The sequence below is a fragment of the Bicyclus anynana genome, chromosome 9, assembly GCF_947172395.1.
Source record: "Bicyclus anynana chromosome 9, ilBicAnyn1.1, whole genome shotgun sequence".
In the NCBI taxonomy this organism is placed as follows: Eukaryota; Metazoa; Arthropoda; class Insecta; order Lepidoptera; family Nymphalidae; genus Bicyclus; species Bicyclus anynana.
The window spans coordinates 4,842,450-4,860,727 of record NC_069091.1 but is presented as its reverse complement, the minus strand read 5'-3'; the positions used below and the strand labels follow the sequence as shown (position 1 = coordinate 4,860,727).

At 34.5% G+C, this 18,278-nt stretch overlaps 2 protein-coding genes across 5 annotated transcripts in view; both read left to right on the top strand.

Moving 5' to 3' along the window:
* The window catches only part of LOC112047259 (uncharacterized), a 145,501-nt gene extending 131,569 nt beyond the window's left edge, over nt 1–13,932 (top strand). For 3 of the 4 annotated variants that reach the window (XM_052883355.1, XM_052883353.1, XM_052883354.1), the window contains 6 exons: nt 144–286; nt 2,319–2,690; nt 5,607–5,855; nt 6,892–7,058; nt 7,681–7,836; nt 8,542–13,932. In XM_052883355.1, coding sequence (XP_052739315.1) covers nt 144–286; nt 2,319–2,690; nt 5,607–5,855; nt 6,892–7,058; nt 7,681–7,836; nt 8,542–8,652 — 1,198 coding nt within the window. In that variant the 3' untranslated portion in view covers nt 8,653–13,932. The remainder of the gene's footprint in view (nt 1–143; nt 287–2,318; nt 2,691–5,606; nt 5,856–6,891; nt 7,059–7,680; nt 7,837–8,541) is intronic. The other variant, XM_052883356.1, reaches the window with a different exon arrangement.
* Nucleotides 13,933–17,448: 3,516 nt separating this feature from the next.
* The window catches only part of LOC112047267 (cadherin-23), a 56,358-nt gene continuing 55,528 nt past the window's right edge, over nt 17,449–18,278 (top strand). Inside the window, exon 1 of the mRNA XM_024084337.2 lies at nt 17,449–17,630. The gene's annotated coding sequence lies outside the window, so the exon portion shown is untranslated. The remainder of the gene's footprint in view (nt 17,631–18,278) is intronic.

Here is an 18,278-nt window from a genome sequence, read left to right as displayed (position 1 = left end):
ACTGCTATAAAGATAGATATAAAGCTTTCTGTACGGACATCAAACAGTACTTTTGAGTTGCCTTTATATAGGTTCTCCAGCGGTTTTAGACGTATGAAATCTTGGAAATTGTTTTCTTAACTATATCTGCTAAAAACTTTCAGAGCGGAAGCAGTGTCAATGCTCTGTGACCTGGCGGCGCGTCGCCTCACGCCTGATGCTGGAGACGGCTCCAGATCCCCGTGCCTGTCTCCGCGCAAGCATAGGAAACTTACCAAAGACAACAACCACTACGAACAACCAAACGGTATTTGAGCTTCTTGTCTATACATAAACTAATATGTATATGTGTGTGTTCTTCTTTTCTTTCTCTTAAAGCTTAAGAAAAGTCGACGATCACTCTTTTATCGATTTATATAAAAGTGTAAAAAGTATTTACTGATATGTGTTTCATATTAGACAATTCACATGTTACTGTAGTAACTCTTTCACGTTATAAAGGGAGAACATATTAAATTTATTGTCTAACATGAAACTTCCTTTTACAACGATTTTCAGAATCACTGATTGTATTCTGAGTATAACGCATGGCAAAATAGAGACTTTATTTTACAATGGTTTGATAGCGTACTAAAATACAACATAAACGCAAAACGATACTATTCCGTCGCCACTCAGGCAAGGCGGGTATGTCGCAAATAATATCTATTCGGCGTCGCTTTACTGCAAATATGCCTTCGGAATAGGCAATAAATTCTGTTCCTTTACCTACGTAGCAGGGCCGTTTAAAAGCTAAACAAGCCAAGGCACATAATATTTGAAAGTCCCTATATTTTAAATATTATTAACCTTCTTTATTTGTGCACAATTATGTAATCGTTTTGGAACACGGTTAATTCGGCTATACTGGGGTTCCCAAGGGGGACCTGGATCCTATTATCCAGGTCCCTAGTTCCCCCTTGGGAAAGAGAACTGTTAAAGCGCCTACATACGGCTCTAAAATCAGTAGCGATGTCGGGGCTGTGGTGAAGTTGACCCTAGATCGTTCGTTCAGTTTCGTAGAATCGCTACCATAAATTGCCTCGTGTGTGTAGACGCTTTTACATAGAATTATCAAGCTTTAGAAATGCAATTGGCACGCAAATGCGGAATAAACAAGAAAACGGAGGACTACTAAAGTGCCTCTACGGGGAGAAATTTACTAAATTCTTGAACGTCGTTCGTTACTCTCGTCTGGTATATTCAAGCGTACCTTGACCGAGATTCACCTTAGGGCCTTATAAAGGTGAAAAAACTTGGATTATCATCATCAATACCTATCGGGCTTTTTTAAATGTACCTATATTATACCCACACATGGTAATATTATTCTAAATCTACCACAAATTGAAATTAAATACATTTTAAAAATAACAAATACAAAAATCTAAATCAAAAAGAATACGATAGTTGTATCGAATTTCATAAATCATATTGAACACTGAAAGAAACGCAAAACTTGTTTTATACTCCCATTCATCTGAATCAATCGTTAGGGAGATTTGTGTACAAATAACTCATACCGATATACGATTTATAGAAATAAATAACGATATCTGTCACAAACAATGAAATAAATTTACTGAAGGTGCTGGTGTTCTATCGTGCATAAATTCTAGTCAACAAACAATCGTAAATACCCTCCATGCAAGCTGCGGAATGCTGATTTAAATGAATGCTTATTTTGACCGCAAACCAATTTATTGGGCAAATGTTGGCGATAATGAAGACCTATATTTCATATTTGTTTGTTTGGTAATATGTCGAATGATAATTATTTTCTAAAAGCTTGTCATTTCTAGTGGAATGCTTCGATATCAACAGCTGTGAGAACTAACACGAAATTGTTGAAATTCAGCTTTGCAAACGATTTTTAGGTCATACTTTCTGCCTCGGTATCATATTTTATGAGTACCTAAATTGATTTTGCTCACGTCCAAATTTTTTGGATACTTTTTGCAATTATTACCCTATCAATACAAATTATAAATATTAAGTATTACGATAATTATTACAGTCTTTGTAATGCCATGTGTTACACGCACTTGTCTGCAATGTATAATTTATAATTGTTTAAAAACACATACCTATGCAAAGTACTTGTACATTATACGAGTACCTACATATAGTTATAAACACGTTTGTATATATATGACAATATTGCTGCAATAACCATTCTGAAAGTCCATTGCCAGTTTAGAATAGTTATATACCTAATGGTTATTCCAGCAAGCTGTCTACACTGTACACTGCACTCTTATAACCACGCAATATCTAAGCTAGTAGGTTTTCCCGCACAGATTTGCCAAGTTGCAACGTAACGCTAGAGTCACAACATACAAAACGTATTGAGACCTTCAAACGTTCCCAAACCATCGAATGCTCGTCCGAAATGTCCGGAAGGGAGCGTTCGGGGACCATTGAGCGTCGCTCGACCATGGCACGGTCAGCTTCCATCGGATCGACGGTCATAGAACCACGGGCCATGGAACCACGAGCCATAGAACCTCGGGCCATGGAACCTCGGGCCATAGAACCACGGGCCGTAGAGTCTTGTTACATCGAATGCCCAGATTGCCCCGCCGTTGAAGAAGCGAAGCGGCCCCGGGCGGTAGTCCTTGTCAGCCCCACGGCTCCGCCTACTTGTAGAAAGCAAAAGCTAAGCCTGACAGGTGAGACTCTGTCGGCTCACGCATTTTAAGCCTTCCCATATTTCGCCTTTTGTCTCATCGCTGGCTGAAGACTTTCGTTACTAAATATTTCTACTCTAATCTTTAGAGTAGGTAGGTATACCCAAGGAATTAGACTATCAAACGATTTTTACTAAAAATCGTCAATTATTATGTTTTGATAGTGTTCATGATTAATTGTTGCACATAGTGATTCTTTTTTTTAATTATTTGATTAAATTAATTTGTTAAAAACAATCATTAATATAATAAACGCAGACTTTAACTTTTTATTATACCTAATAATGAGAACTACAAAAACAATTATATATTATATTTACCACATGAATCTCTCGGTAAATTCTATAATATACTAGCAGACGCCTGCGACTTCGTCCGTGTGGAATTCAGTTTTTCAAAAATCCCTCAGGAACCATAGATTTTTCCGGGATAAAAAGTAATATATGTGTTAATCCAGGCTATAATATATCTCAATACCAAATTTCAGCTAATTGGGTTCGGTAGTCGAGGCGTAAAAGAATAACAAACATTCATATCATCATAATCATCAGTTTTCGCAAATCTCGGGAAACCATGGATTTTGTCGAGATAAAAAGTTAAGTTAAGAGATTAAAATCTATTTCCATTCCAAATTTCAGCCAAATAACTTCAGTAGTAGCGGCGTTAAAGAGTAATAAACATCCAAACATACATACACAAATATACGCAAATATTTCATTTGCGTTCTTAAAGTTCCTACTTCTATCAAACTAAAATTTTAAAACAATATACTATTATAGTAACTTTTAATATGAAAGGGTAATTGGATTTTTAAATTCAATAATATTAGATTCGATTGTCGTCAGCCAGCACTCCCCTGTATACCAATCCAATAGCAATAGACGGTCTGGAGGATTTTGCAACGCTTGGACAAACCCATAAAGCACCATAGTTCGATACTGTTCACTATTCAACAGTTTTAATCAACGACTTAGCATTAGTTACAGCTTACACTACTTCTGTAATACATTGTTTCATTTAAGTAGATAATGTAAGATTAATTCTATTCATTGCAAGCATATTTATATAGAACTTCAACACCGACCGTTTAGTCTTTTGAACTTGTTATTTTATTTAAGTTTAATTAAAGGTAAGTTATTCGGCATAGGTATTTTATGTGTTGTTAATGCGAATTAATATTAAATACATTATTATTGAACAGAAAATAAATTTTTGACGTGACAACGTCTTATAATTCGATGGATATAAGGAACGACGCATGACGTCATCTTTTTTCGAGTGTGCAGCACTCGAAAAAAGATGACGTCATGCGTCGTTCCTTCGCTCTAGGGTTGGCAACTTTTTTTACAAGAAATAAAGTATATTCTGGTGTATGAAGATTATTAAACAGTGTTTTAGAAAAAGAACATTTTCTTTTAAAATGCAACCATTCTATCAGTATTTTCTTATGACGTTGTCACTTTCAACTATCGTCAGTAAACCGACTTTACTTACAGCCGATTTTTTTTTTGAGAAGTTTTTATGTTAAATTCTGGAATCAAAGTAGGTAATTTAAATTTACAAACACTTTCACAAAAATATCAACATCGATTAATAACTAATATTTATTAAGTAGAAATGCAAGCCCTAACTTAGTTTTCCAAGTTTTCATTAATCATTAAAATGTATTAGTATCATCTTATATGCGACTAGCTGACACCGCGCGGTTTCATCCGCGTGGTTCCCGTTCCTGTAAGAATACGGGAATAATATATAACCTATAACCTTCCTCGATAAATGGGCTATTTAACACTGAAAGAATTTTTTAAATCGGACCAGTAGTTCCTGAGATTGGGGCGTTCAATCAAACAAACAAACTCTTTAGCTTTATAATATTAGTATAGATAGTATAGATTGAAGGTGTCTTAAACACCTTACGTGTGAAAACTTTTGTTCTATTGTTAAAAGGAAAAGTTAGTAAGATTTTGTTGATATGCAATTGATGCTTTTACGTAACTTTGTGAGTACATGGAAATATAACAATAAAGATAAGTAAATAAATAACTAGATAAGTACAAAAAGTAAAAAAATATTTTTGGGCCAATTTGGACTCTTAACATGCACAAAATCCTAATTCGTTTTATTACTATACTAGCAAACGCCGCGCGGATACACCCAAGTGGTTCCCGTTCCCTTAGCAAAACAGATAATTCATATATAGCCTTCCTCAATAAATGGGCTATCTAACACTGAAAGATTTTTTTTCAAATCAGTCTAGTAGTTCCTGAGATTAGCACATTCAACCAAACAAACAGCTTTATAATATTAGTATGGATGTAACTGAGATTTTACAAACGATCTATTTATGGCAGCACTATCATTACATTATATTTAAAAAAATGCCTATAAATTTTTAGTTTCACGTAAAGCTTTTACTCCAGTAGTGCTCAAGTCTTTAAGTGGGTAAATACCTATGTTGATATTCAATTATAATCAATTCCTTCAAACATTCAATCTTATTCTGCGTGCTCCTCTTTGCTTCAATAACGTGATAACTCGATAAACACAATTTTACAGGAAGCTGTTTCATTACTTTCAAAAAATGTTCGTGTCTAAACTAATTTCAACTAAGGTTTCCAAGTAATTGGTTTGAAAACCTAAAGATTACATAGCTTGAAAGTTGAAAAACACGTTAGTATTGACACGATTTTCTTAAATTAAAAAATAGCCTGTAATCTTGTTTTTTTTAATATCACGTTATTGAAGCAAAAGAGCAACTTAAACTGTAAACATTAGCAGCTTTTTATATTATAATATCATTGTAATACAAAAGGCTTTTTTGTAACAAAAAAAAATGTTTGAATATAAAAAAATCATCTTTTTACATAATTATTTAAATAACTATATATCAATTTCCAGTGCCGCCACATGGTTACGAGCTAAATAACTTAGACAATGACACGCTAGATGCCCCAAACGTGTACCAGGAGGACATAACTCTGCAGCGGTTTAGTGAACCAGCATTCCCCGTAGACTCGGACGAGCCAGTATCGATGCCCGCAGAACTGTCCAGTGATGAACGGTTCAAACACTCAAACCCAACGTATCTAAGCGCCGTATTACACACTACGACCAGTGAGAGTGCATCAGATGGACATAAAGACGACGGTGAGAACTAAGTATATCTATGTAAGTTACTAGCAGATGCCCTGCGGTTTCACCCGCGTAGTTCCCGTGGGAATCCGGGGTTAAAATATAGCCTATGACACTCACAAATAACGTGGTTTTGTATTGGTAAAAGAATTATCAAAATCAATTCTACCCCCCTACAACACCATAAACTTTACTTCTATGCTATTTTGACGGCCTCCGTGGCGCAGTGGTATGCGCGGTGGATTTACAAGACGGAGGTCCTGGGTTCGATCTCCGGCTGGGCAAACTGAGATTTTCTTAATTTGTCCAGGTCTGGCTGGGGGAAGGCTTCGGCCGTGGCTAGTTACCACCCTACCGGCAAAGACGTACCGCCAAGCGATTTAGCGTTCCGGTACGAGGCCGTGTAGGAACCGAAAGGGGTGTGGATTTTCATCCTCCTAACAAGTTAGCCCGCTTCCATCTTAGACTGCATCGTCACTTACCATCAGGTGAGATTGTAGTCAAGGGCTAACTTGTAAAGAATAAAAAAAAAATACATATAATTGTTGTATACATTTATAGATATCAAGTAATATTACGAGTATCATACCTGTAATTTGTAATTTGATTGATGGAAATTACATGTAAAAAATGCAACAGTGTAATATTTTGGTGGAGATAACATCCTTGAAAATCTTTGTCGAATTTTGAGTTGATACCTTCCCCCTAGCCAAGTGGCACTTTGATTCTCTTTCTACGATCGCTAACGCTTTCTAATTAGAAAGATGTATGGCCTTTGCTATAGACAGGTCACGTGATCAAGATCTATCATTCCCATACATTTTCACTTGAGTAGGGGGGCTTATTACATAGACCATCTTGCGATAGTTAGTCATTCTTTGCCAAACCTTGTTTTCCAGAAATTCTATGTGATAGACTAGTTTATGCAAATCCATTTAGCATCTTATTCCTAAGTGTTTGAAATAACTACAATATGTTTCACTTACTACCTACGTAGGTACTACCTATCTACGAATTAGAAGTGTAAAAAGATACCTTTCAAATGTTACAGGTAATGGTTTGAAGAAATGGAAAGGTGTAGCATTGTCGCCAGAAAACGAGCGCAAAGTGAAACCTTTCCCGGTAGAAACCCAACCGGTGCTTGCGGACATCGATACTGCCCAGAAGGAGAACATCAAACCTGAAACACCGGTAGAGGCTTCTAGCACAGAACCTACGGTATGACCCTTTAAAACACCTTATAAGCAGTTAGACAGTTTTAGTACTTATTAGTTTTTCTGATAGATCGACTAATTATGAATGACATATTATATTTGTTGAAATCACGAATACAAAGCGCATCTTAAGAACAAAAAGCATTGTTCTGTGGTTGAATTAAACAAGTAAGATAAACACAAATATACAAAATAATTGCCACTTGATGTAGAAGCTCACGTTTTAATCGCTTACCGAGAGATACAATTTCACTGCAGGTTTTAAGGGTATGGTTGGCGGTTACCATTGTTATTACTGGCACATCAGGCTTAACACATACTTCTCATGTTGATAGAGCCTTCTGTAGAACATATTCCTTGCAAGTCTTGCGAAGTGTACGTGTGTACGTGTGTGCCTTGCGTAGTGTAAGTGTGTAGACTGGTAGAGCTTCTACTCCAAAACCCTGTATAGGGGCGTTAGTCATGTGGCACGTAGATTCTCTTTCTACAAATGCTCACGCTTCGAAAACTAACAAAATGTACGGGAATGACAGATCCGATCGACAACTTGTTCACGTGACCCTGTCGATAGTGAAGGTCATTCCCACAGAATCAGAAAGTAATAACTTGAAGTTTGTACGTTGCAGATAGTGACCGTGGAACTGAACCGCGGCTGGAACAGCCGGCTGGGGTTCAGTGTCCAGAGCCATCCGGATTCGGGCCAGAGCTACATCTCCGCTGTGTACAGTGACAGCGTTGCTGCCAGGGACGGCAGGTTGAGGCGCGGGGACGTCATCCTACAAGTAAGCACTAATCTTCATTATCATTCATCCAGACGATCCGCACCAAACCTTTCGTTTCAACTTTTTTTTCCAACTGTTAAAGCGTGGAACGTTCTTCCGGCGCCTGTGTTTCCTGTGACCTATAAATCTAAACACCTTTAAGGCAACACCGAATAGGCACTTTCTAGGCAAGCGCGTTCCATCTTAGACCTCATCATTGTTTTCCATCGTGCATTATTGTAGTTACGTCTATTGACCATGAAAAAAAATCATTAATATTTTTAAATATTGTACGCTTAACTGTAGTCACGCCTGATCGTAAGCAATAATGCAGTTTATGGTAAAATGTGCTCGTCCAAAAATGCCTATTCATTCTTGACATTTTTTCTCTCAAATTCTCATTTTTTTTTAATATAATTTAATTGGTGGTAAGGAAAAGCTTTGGTTTTCCTTACCACCAATTACCCGCACCGAAAGCGCAGTATTGGTCGACCCCCCACTAGTGGACCGAAGAAATCAAGCGGGTTGCAGGAAGCCGCTGGATGCTGGCGGCTCGAGGCCGTTTTGTTTGGAAGTCCATGCAAGAGGCCTATGTCCAGCAGTGGACGTCCATCGGCTGACACTGATGATGAATGATCGTTGCTTTTATTCAAAGTACAGGCACTAGGCTTCTATAATGAATATAAAAGCGGTATGTGTGGGTAATCTTCTTTTTTTTGTTTGCAGGTAAATGACGAAAACGTGACTTCAATGAAAACCCCCGAAGTGATAGATTTATTACGCATATTACGCGGGTCGATATGCATCACGGTGCTGCGGCCGCCGAGCGTGCAATGAATCCATTTACCAAATCACTAGTGTATATAATATATAAAACAAATAGTTTGTTGAACCCACGTACTAAGTACTCATTCGTATTGTAGAATCTCACCACTTATAGTATGCGAGATAGACTGAGCGGTTGAAACTTTAGGTAAATGAAAGTGGATTTAAAATGTGTGATAATGGATCTGAAAATTAACGGTATCGAATATGTAACACACCAAGAAACATGAATTCGTTTAAAGTAAAGCCAACAAGACGATATAAATTACATAAACATACTGGTCGCTAATAAGTAATTGTGAAAGCAAGCGAGTATTATCTCTGTCCCTATCTGTTGTAAATAATGTACTGTAAAGCTGTGAATACAGCGTCTGTAGCCAAGTTACACAGTCAGTAATTCTCTTTCTACGAACGCTAACGCCTCGAAAACTAACAAAATGTATGGGAATGATCCGATGGATAGGTTATCACGTGACGTGACCTATCGACAATGAATGTCATGCCCATACATTTATTAGTTCTTAAAACGTTACTGCTTGTAGAAAGATTGATATTGTGTAACTTGGCTACAGGCCCAGAAGTTATCAAGTTTTCCAGAAGTTTTGATAATTTTAAAAAAAAATATTATTCAGTTCTGACTGTCTTTCTCGCCTCTTTGGTCTTACTTTTGCTAAAGATAGAATATTATAAGTGTAGGTATGCTCCACAGTACCTATGCCAGGAAAGAAATGATTTGTATATTTATTGGATTAACTTAAAAAGGGACTTTAAAAATGTTTAGCCTGAAAAATATATCACAATCATAATCGGCAATTTTGATTTCTTTTCAAATTGTGGCCAACCTGTAAATTATATGAATTTAGCAACATCAGGCACAAAATGATGAAGAATTGATGGCCTTTACTTTAAAGTCATTGTCAAAAATCTCAGTTTGTAACACTAACTAGTTTTAAGTGGTAACTTAAAATAAAATATGAGGGGTCGTTCCTAACGCTGTCTTCTGCAATTAGAGCTATTGATTATCTATGTAAAAGTTTTAAATGTGGCCTTCATTTTGAAAAAATTAAATAATGAAATAAAATGGCCAATTTTTATTTATTTTTACGTATTGATGTTAATTTTGATATCTGGAATCAAAATTAAAGACACTAAACATTCTGATATATTAAAACTGACTTGCCCAAGCTAGTCAGAGCTTATTGCACTTTATAATCCACTTGCAAATGTTTTAAAAAAAATCTCTCATCTAAGTACTCTAGAATAATCGAATTTTAGATATAGGTACTAGTACGTCAGTATTAAACGCACAAGTGCTTAAAATATGACGGTATCACGCCTTTTACCATTATTAAATTACGACATTTTATTTATGTAAATAACTTTCCTATATTAAGAGTTAAAATGGCTCAATATAAAATTATACAGTTACTATTTAAATACTATATTCCATATGTTTCATAGTTTCATAGCAAAATGTAGAGAAGAACATAAGTACTAAGCATGGATTCTTGTAATTCATGCATCTTATTTAGAATTATTGTAATATTTGAATAAAATATGGCAAGAAAATAAATATCTACCTAGCAGACAAATAAATGAAATATTTAATAATTATATTATATGAAAAAATGCGTTGAATTGTATGTAGGTATTTGATAGGGACAGAATGGTTAAACTGTTTCCATCAGAATAATACAAATATGTGTGAACGAATATAAGCTGTTGATGTTCCTACATTTTATTATTACTACATTTTTTTTAAATTATAAAAAATGTAGAATCCACATTTTTTTTGTAACTAGGTAATCATCATATATAAAACGTGTCCTATGGAATTGATCTCTAGTAATATCGAGGGAAATGATGAAATACTTCATAATATATAAAATGCACTAATTTCATCCACAGTTATACTCAGTTTTATTTAGATTTGAAACTATCAACATTTTCACTTTTGTATTACAACTGTTGTTTAATTTTAAATTATTATGCTACTTTTTTGTACTTTCAACTTTTCCTGAACAACATTCAATAGCAAAAGAAACAATTCTTGCAATTTATATAGACTTGTTAAAAAAAACAAACTTCATTCGACCAACCTTCTGCAACGAAATCTATATAATATAACAATTCCTTAAATACAAAAACTTAAACCTAAGTAGGTACTTGTTACTACAGAATTAAAATTAAAATCAACCCAAGTGCATACCTAGTGTGTAAAATATTGATTTTCTTCACTTGAAATTTTGTATATAATGTAGCATTCCATGTAAATATAAAGTAAACAAAGCAGACGCAGCTCAATGTTATTGCTACTATAAAATTGGTATTTAAATGTATGGCTGTAACTTGTATGATATTTATTGAAAACAAAATGAAAACTTGCCTTAAAAATATTAAAAACAAACGAAAGAAGTAAAACTTCCTTAAGAACTTCACAGAAAACTTACAATAAGTAGGTAACAGCAGCGAAGAGTCGATACAGGCCGATTCCCGCCAGGTTACCTTTTAGAAATGTTTTAGAAATATTGTATGGATGTATGAGAAACCGGAGTTTGTATCAAATGGTATGAATTTCCTTTTCTTTGGGACGGCATATTTTCGTCAAGAGTTTATCCTTCGCCACTGGTAGGTAGTTAGTATGAAAATATGCTGAATGAAACTAGTGAAACAAATCTAATGAAATCTAGTGAAACAGAGCAAGAAATGTTTTAATTTATTTACGAAAAAAAGGAAACCTGATATATTGAAATTTTATAGACATAATTTATTTTTGAGGAAGAAGGATGAGGAATATAAGAATTGGCTCGTTGAATTTTGAAGTGATTTAAAAATTACTATCCATAATATATTGTGCTAGTTGTAACAATATTATGAAAATTTTCTGTTAAAATAATATATAAATCTAACTTTACGAAACCTACGCCGTAAGTATGTTGAACCAAAAGTTTTACAATACAGACGAAAAAAAATCGAATGATTACTAACGCCCAGAAATTAATTTAAAGGGTGTGTTATCTAAAATAACTCTATACTACCATTTTGATGAAAAAAATGGATATTACAATTCCATAATATCAGTCAATTCATCAAACTTTTATAGCCTACACTCCTTTTTTGTTCGCAAGAGAAATGGTTTAAAAGCTTGATTGTTCTGACGATGGTGAAGGTACCGATCTTACGATAAAGCTATATATAACTCTAAGTAAATCTATAGGTACTGATTTATCTAGTCAAATCTAAATTGTAATTAAATTATAGCGGTTAGCCCTTCAAAAGAACGATAATTATAAAGGGATAAGTACAGATTATATATTATTATCTTAAATAAATTATCGTTGTCAAGTATTGAAAAATCTATCTCTATAATATAAATAAATGCATTCATTTCTTATAATAATATTGTAATGTTATCGTAATAAAAACAGATTTTATCGACAAATCGACTCTACTATTTTAATATAACTTAACTTAAGATTATTTTATTAGATAAATTGCGTAGTTAAATAATGATAAAATATTATAATATAATATAGATAAAGTAACCAGAACGAAATGGAAACAACTGATATTCTAAATAATTGTGATGGATTTGTGTTAGTAGGTGTTACTTTTATAAGTAAACTAAAATATTGTATAATTGAAATACCTATTGAAATAATCCAACTCCAGTGGGAACGCTGATTGAGGTTGCCTCTACACTTTTTATGAAAACAACTATTTATTTTAAAAGGACAGGCAAAGCTTATTATAGATACAAATCATAGGTATTCTCATTGCAGTTCGTTCAGCCCAGAGTTTCTGTCAAGATGTAGATACCTATATTAGAATTTGAGTGATGATTGATTGATAAACAAACGGACAACTGCATGCCTACTGGGAGTTTTCAATATTTTCATACTATTACTATCGCGTTGACGTAAACGCGAATTTATATGGAATTGAAACAGTTGTGCAGTAGATGGCGCTGTTTTATGTTCTTAGAAATCCGCGTTTACGCTAACGCGATAGTAACAGTATCAAACTGCCACTAGGCTCTTTGTTTTGTGTTATTTACTTTTCTCAAAATTTTGGCTTCCTATAAAGCAAATGAAACAATAATAATATTTATTAATGTTTCTTAAAAAACAAGGATTTTACGAGGTCACCTTCAATGAGTATATCCACTGGAGTTATTAACTGTAATGTAACTTAGGTGCAAATGTATTGGAACCAGGCCTTATAATATGTCGGTGTTGTGAAGCAAGCTGATATAATAAACTTTAAACAATAAAACTTGGTGTGTGCATCGAATCGATATTTTTTATAAAATCACAAGTTATTAAAAAAAAATTTAATTGTCTATTGTAGTATTTATTTTAAGTAAATTTCAATGAAATCTTTTGCTGCTGAACTATTGTCGTTGGCGTCTATGTTCTAATAAATAGATTTTTTTCATTTTTAAATTTTCATGATTGATATTTCGTTATAAAATGATCTTATAACACTAGGTACCTACTTATTAAAGTTTATTATATTACGATCACGCATACCTTTTCGCGTTATTTAATTTTATAGAGTGCCTAGTGGAAGTTTTCAATGTTTTCATACTGTGACGTTCGCGTAAACGTAAACGCGAATTTGTAAGGAATTGATACAGTTGTGCAGTAGTGCCACTAGATGGCGCTGTTTCAATTCCTTAGAAATTCACGTTTACGTTATCGCGATCGTCGCAGTATGAAAACATTGAAAACTCCCACTAGGCACTCAGTTCTTATTTATAACAGGATCCGAGGAGCATTTTTATAATTGATTACAAATTAATTTTCCATGAGTATCTTCATCTTTATGATACGCTTTACGAAAATTTTTGATTCTGGTAGCTTCACTAGGTAATGAAAATTACCTTATACAACTTAATTGCCACATTGTCCTACAAATAACGTGGCACATTATGTAGTTCCTATACTCAGAAGTTTTCATTACCTGGCTACCCTATTAGTTACCAGAATCAAGAATGTTCGTAAATATAAAAGTTGAGCGTATGATTAACATAAAGCTATTAAATTGATGGTAATCAATTGTGAAAATGATCCTCGGATCCTGGACTAATAGTGATACCATAATACAATAAAATGTTACTTTCCAACAATAAGTTAAATCGTTCTCTACACTGTCTGCCTTTACACAAATGTTATAAAAATGTGAATTCGTAGGACTGTAAAATATTTTTTGGTCAAGAACAGTCTTAGAAATTTAAAAAATGTACAATATTATTCTTTATCTAATAAAAGATAATAATCATCAGATTAAGTTCTTTTGTTTTTATTTCCTACTCCTTAGAATTTCTAAGTTAGAACCAACCAAGGGACCAAAATTCAGCAGACTAATTCACTATCTTTGACGTATGTTAGTTGACATATACGAAATAGAAATTCTATGTAACAAATGTCATCCGGTGCCTACTGGTGGATATCTTATAGTAGGTAGATTACATTTTGTCAATTGATTTAATGTATATTTTGTTAAGTTGATACTAAAGACCAAACTAGTGAATAGGCCAGCTGGTCGATATTCACTGCTAGACATACTTATAAGATTCTTACATTAATATTAGGTTAGATTACTTGGGCTATTTTTTACCAAAAAATCTCTCAATAGATTGATTATTTAGTTGTCTCTACATGTAGGTATTGCTCTCGAGGTATTTGGTAATGAATTACGACTATGGATTCGCGAAAGTCCTCTAATAATTTCATAATTAGAGGACATTCCCTTAATATATGTATATGACGTTGTTACATTAAGTTGTTTATAAGGTAAAATGTGTTCAATGCATCCATGATAACCTATAAACTTAGAGAAGATTCAAAGTATCACTACCAAGGGCAAATTATTGATTAGATCTCTGTGACCTTAAATAATTATCTTAACGTTTATACATATTCTAAAGTCAATACCTAGATCAATGTGGTGGTATACCAAAATTTTTTGCTAAGTAGCTGACCCGGTGAACTTCGTACCAATATATATTCGTACCGTAATAAACAGCCGTTTATTTTATTACTTATTATTATCACTATCCGATGTTAATCGAAATGACCGGGACCGACACGACGACCTCCATGGCGCAGTGGTATGCGCGGTGGATTTACAAAATGGAGGTCCTGGGTTCGATCCCCGGCTGGGCAGATTGAGATTTTCTTAATTAGTCCAGGTCTGGCTGGTGGGAGGCTTCGGCCGTGGCTAGTTACCACCCTACCGGCAAAGACGTACCGCCAAGCGATTTAGCGTTCCGGTACGATGCCGTGTAGAAACCAAAAGGGGTGTGGATTTTCATCCTCCTCGTAACAAGTTAGCCCGCTTCCATCTTAGATTGCAACTTCACTTACCATCAGGTGAGATTGTAGTCAAGGGCTAACTTGCAATGAATAAAAAAAAAAGACTTCTTAACGAGCAATCTGAGGCAAGTGGCATAACGGCGCCAACTTCCAACAACGGGCGGAGATTTTTTGTTGCTTATAACTTTTTAGAAGAAAATAAAACGATATTTCATAGCCCGATCTAGGACTCGAACTCAGAACCTTATCATCCAAAGCCAGATAAACTATCCACTGGACCAACGACACACACATGTGTACTATAATATCTCCTGGGTACAATTTCACCATGAGATTGCCCACCGAGGCCGAAAAAAGAAGAAACATTTCGGTCGGGAATATATTGATAATACAATATACGTACGTATAGTGTCTACCCTAGTTAACAACCTTTTGCACACCACTACCCATATCCTGTGTCGTGCCTGCTCGGTGTCGTGGACGCGCCCGTCACGCTGATCGGGTCCGTGCACAATTACATGCACTTGTAACTGATAACTGTATAATTCTTACCGCATTGGGTAATGTTCTCACGCATCTTGTAATTCGTGCTATGTTAAAATATACTATCACTTTCTTATAACTATGAAAGTTACCTAATTTCCTTTTAACCCCTTTCAAAATGAAGTTGTTCATAATATTATCATCAACTAACGGAAGTCTACTGTTGGATATAGGACGGTCCCAAGCCGCCATCACCTGAGCTTGTAGAATTCCAGGTCCTTGGAGGCTTGGAGGGGTCGTACAACGTAGGAGCTTAGCTCTATCCGTTGGTGTCCGTAGTGATTATTTCCTTCTGATAAAAAGTTGTCCCTTGCACCAATTTGTATGAAACCAATCAACCGATAGAGGTTACTTATGAAGTCGACGCTCTCTACGATTCTTTGTATTTAGTTGATCACCTAGTGTCGATCATCCAGGCAAGCAACACTAGGTGATCACTCGGTGACCCCTAGTTCGTTACGATACGGGGCCGCCACTCCAGTATTATGGGTCTATCGCGTCTTCTAAGTGCCTGCCTGTGACAAATGGTTTAACAAATTGCCTTTAACAAATGATTGGACTATTGGCAATCGGTCACTGTTGTTACAAATATCTTTACCATATTATTATTCTACGTACCTATCTATCTGAAATATCTAAATTTGCGGTCGTTTCTTTTCCATAGCTGATGTTTGTCAAAAGATTCTTACCTACTATGTACGATAAAAATTGTAAGTCAATCCAAAGAAAGCCACACTATTCCATGTTAATGGAAAAGCCCGCCGTAATTGAATTAGTTACACATTTCGTATTTACTAAACCGTTTCATTAAAATACTGTTTAAGAAACCAAGAAAGCAGTTACACACCATGAATCGCTAAGTACGTGGTAGGTGTTATTAATATTTAATCTATGCCCACGTAGCATATGCCCGCGCCGGCTGAAGCGTCACGGTCAACGCGCGACCGCCGCGTCCGAGGGAGCGTCGCGCTTGGCCGATCGCGTTCCAAATTCAAATAAAACACAACAAGTTATGGTATCTTCTATTTTTTAAAGATTGTCTTTGTATTTTTTTCTAATTTCTTTCGTTGCTTAATTTTCGCAACCACCAGTTACGAAGTTACAGCATCTTTTGATGTCGAATTTTCACCATTATTGTGTGTATTATCATTTTTTTTCAATACTAGAAGGATTTACCGTTCAGAGTATTTCATAGAATACGATTACCTAGTAAACTATTAAAACTGAACATAAATGTTCAAAATAAGTACCAAAATTTGCACGGAAAGCCGCAGTTTTGGCTTCTACGGGAGTCGTTGTACGCATATTTGAACAGAGTAGTTGACATACATACGCTAAAAAAGCTCAAAAAAATTAAATGTCTGCGTGTTCATGCAAATCTCAAAAACTACTAAATCAGTTTCATTAATTTGCTTATGTTACAACTTAGAATGCTCCAAGTTTCTTGGTTTTATAAGGAAAAAGAATATTCGAAAATCGCGGACGAAATCAACTACATGCATCACCATTCAAAAATAAACTCTGTATACCTAGACATAATAATAGCTAGGAAACCATTAAATATACTGAATAGGGCACAACACTTTTACGACAGCTATTAGATACATAATTAAAGCACAAAAGATTTATAATTAGGTACAAAAGTGGAAGACTACATAATTAGTTCAAGATAAAGTGTTATTAGGTTTTTGATTACATTTATTAGAAATAGTCTAGGTTTATAACTTACACATAATATATTATAGTAAATTATGTATGCTTACCCTTAATCACCAGATCAATGCAAAAGTATTGTTTATACAAGCTTTATCTAACGTAAAGTAAAGAAAAACATCACCATAGATAATATTTTCTTTTTTTTTTAACTTTGTCATATTAAATTAAATTAAAGAGCTCAAACGAAAGTAGAGCCTACTAGAGGGATTTGGCTTGCAACTTGCTACAGCTTAAACCAGCCAGTCGTAGTCAAGTCGTCAAAAACGACGCGCGGCGCTACGGTGTCCGTGAAATAGGAAGTGCAGTGTATAATCACCTTTATGTCAAACGTTTAATTTGTTTATTTTTTTTTGCTTATGTTTTTTTTTATATAAGAGGACTGTCAATTTGATTCTTGGATATTGATTATTGGTAAGCATTTTTTTATGTGTTGAATATTGTTAGTGTTTACAATATTGAGAAATTCATTACTTTTTTAACGGAAGAGAAAAAATACTGTCGCAAAAATATCAAATTGCTACGGACAGCTCTTGGTTTCATGACTGAAATTATAAATAAACATTTAAAAGGTAATAATAATTCCAACGACCTTTTAAGGAAAGCTAGACACCTGCTTAATTGTTTGTACAAATCAGTGGTTTTAGATATTTTTCTTTATTATCTAACACTTGGTTTTTAATTTTTGTTATGATTTTAAAATACTTATAAGAAAATTAAACGAAATAAATAATTTTAAACGAAATAATTAATCAATATTTTTTTATTTTATTGATTAATTATTTCGTTTTAAATTATTATATATTAAATTAAAATTACTAATGATAATAATTAGTTAGGTAATTTAGATATTTACGCATAAATAATAGTTTTTAGGGATCGTTTATACAATACTACTGTGTTGCAAAGAATGCTAAAGCCAATAGAGGTTCTGCAGTAAGTTCATAGGAGGACACTCGAATACCTGGGTCATATAATACGAAACTCCAAATATGACCAGTTCCAGCTTATTATTTAGGGAAAATGAAGGCCTGGTCGTAGACGTGGCTCAAGAATTACTTA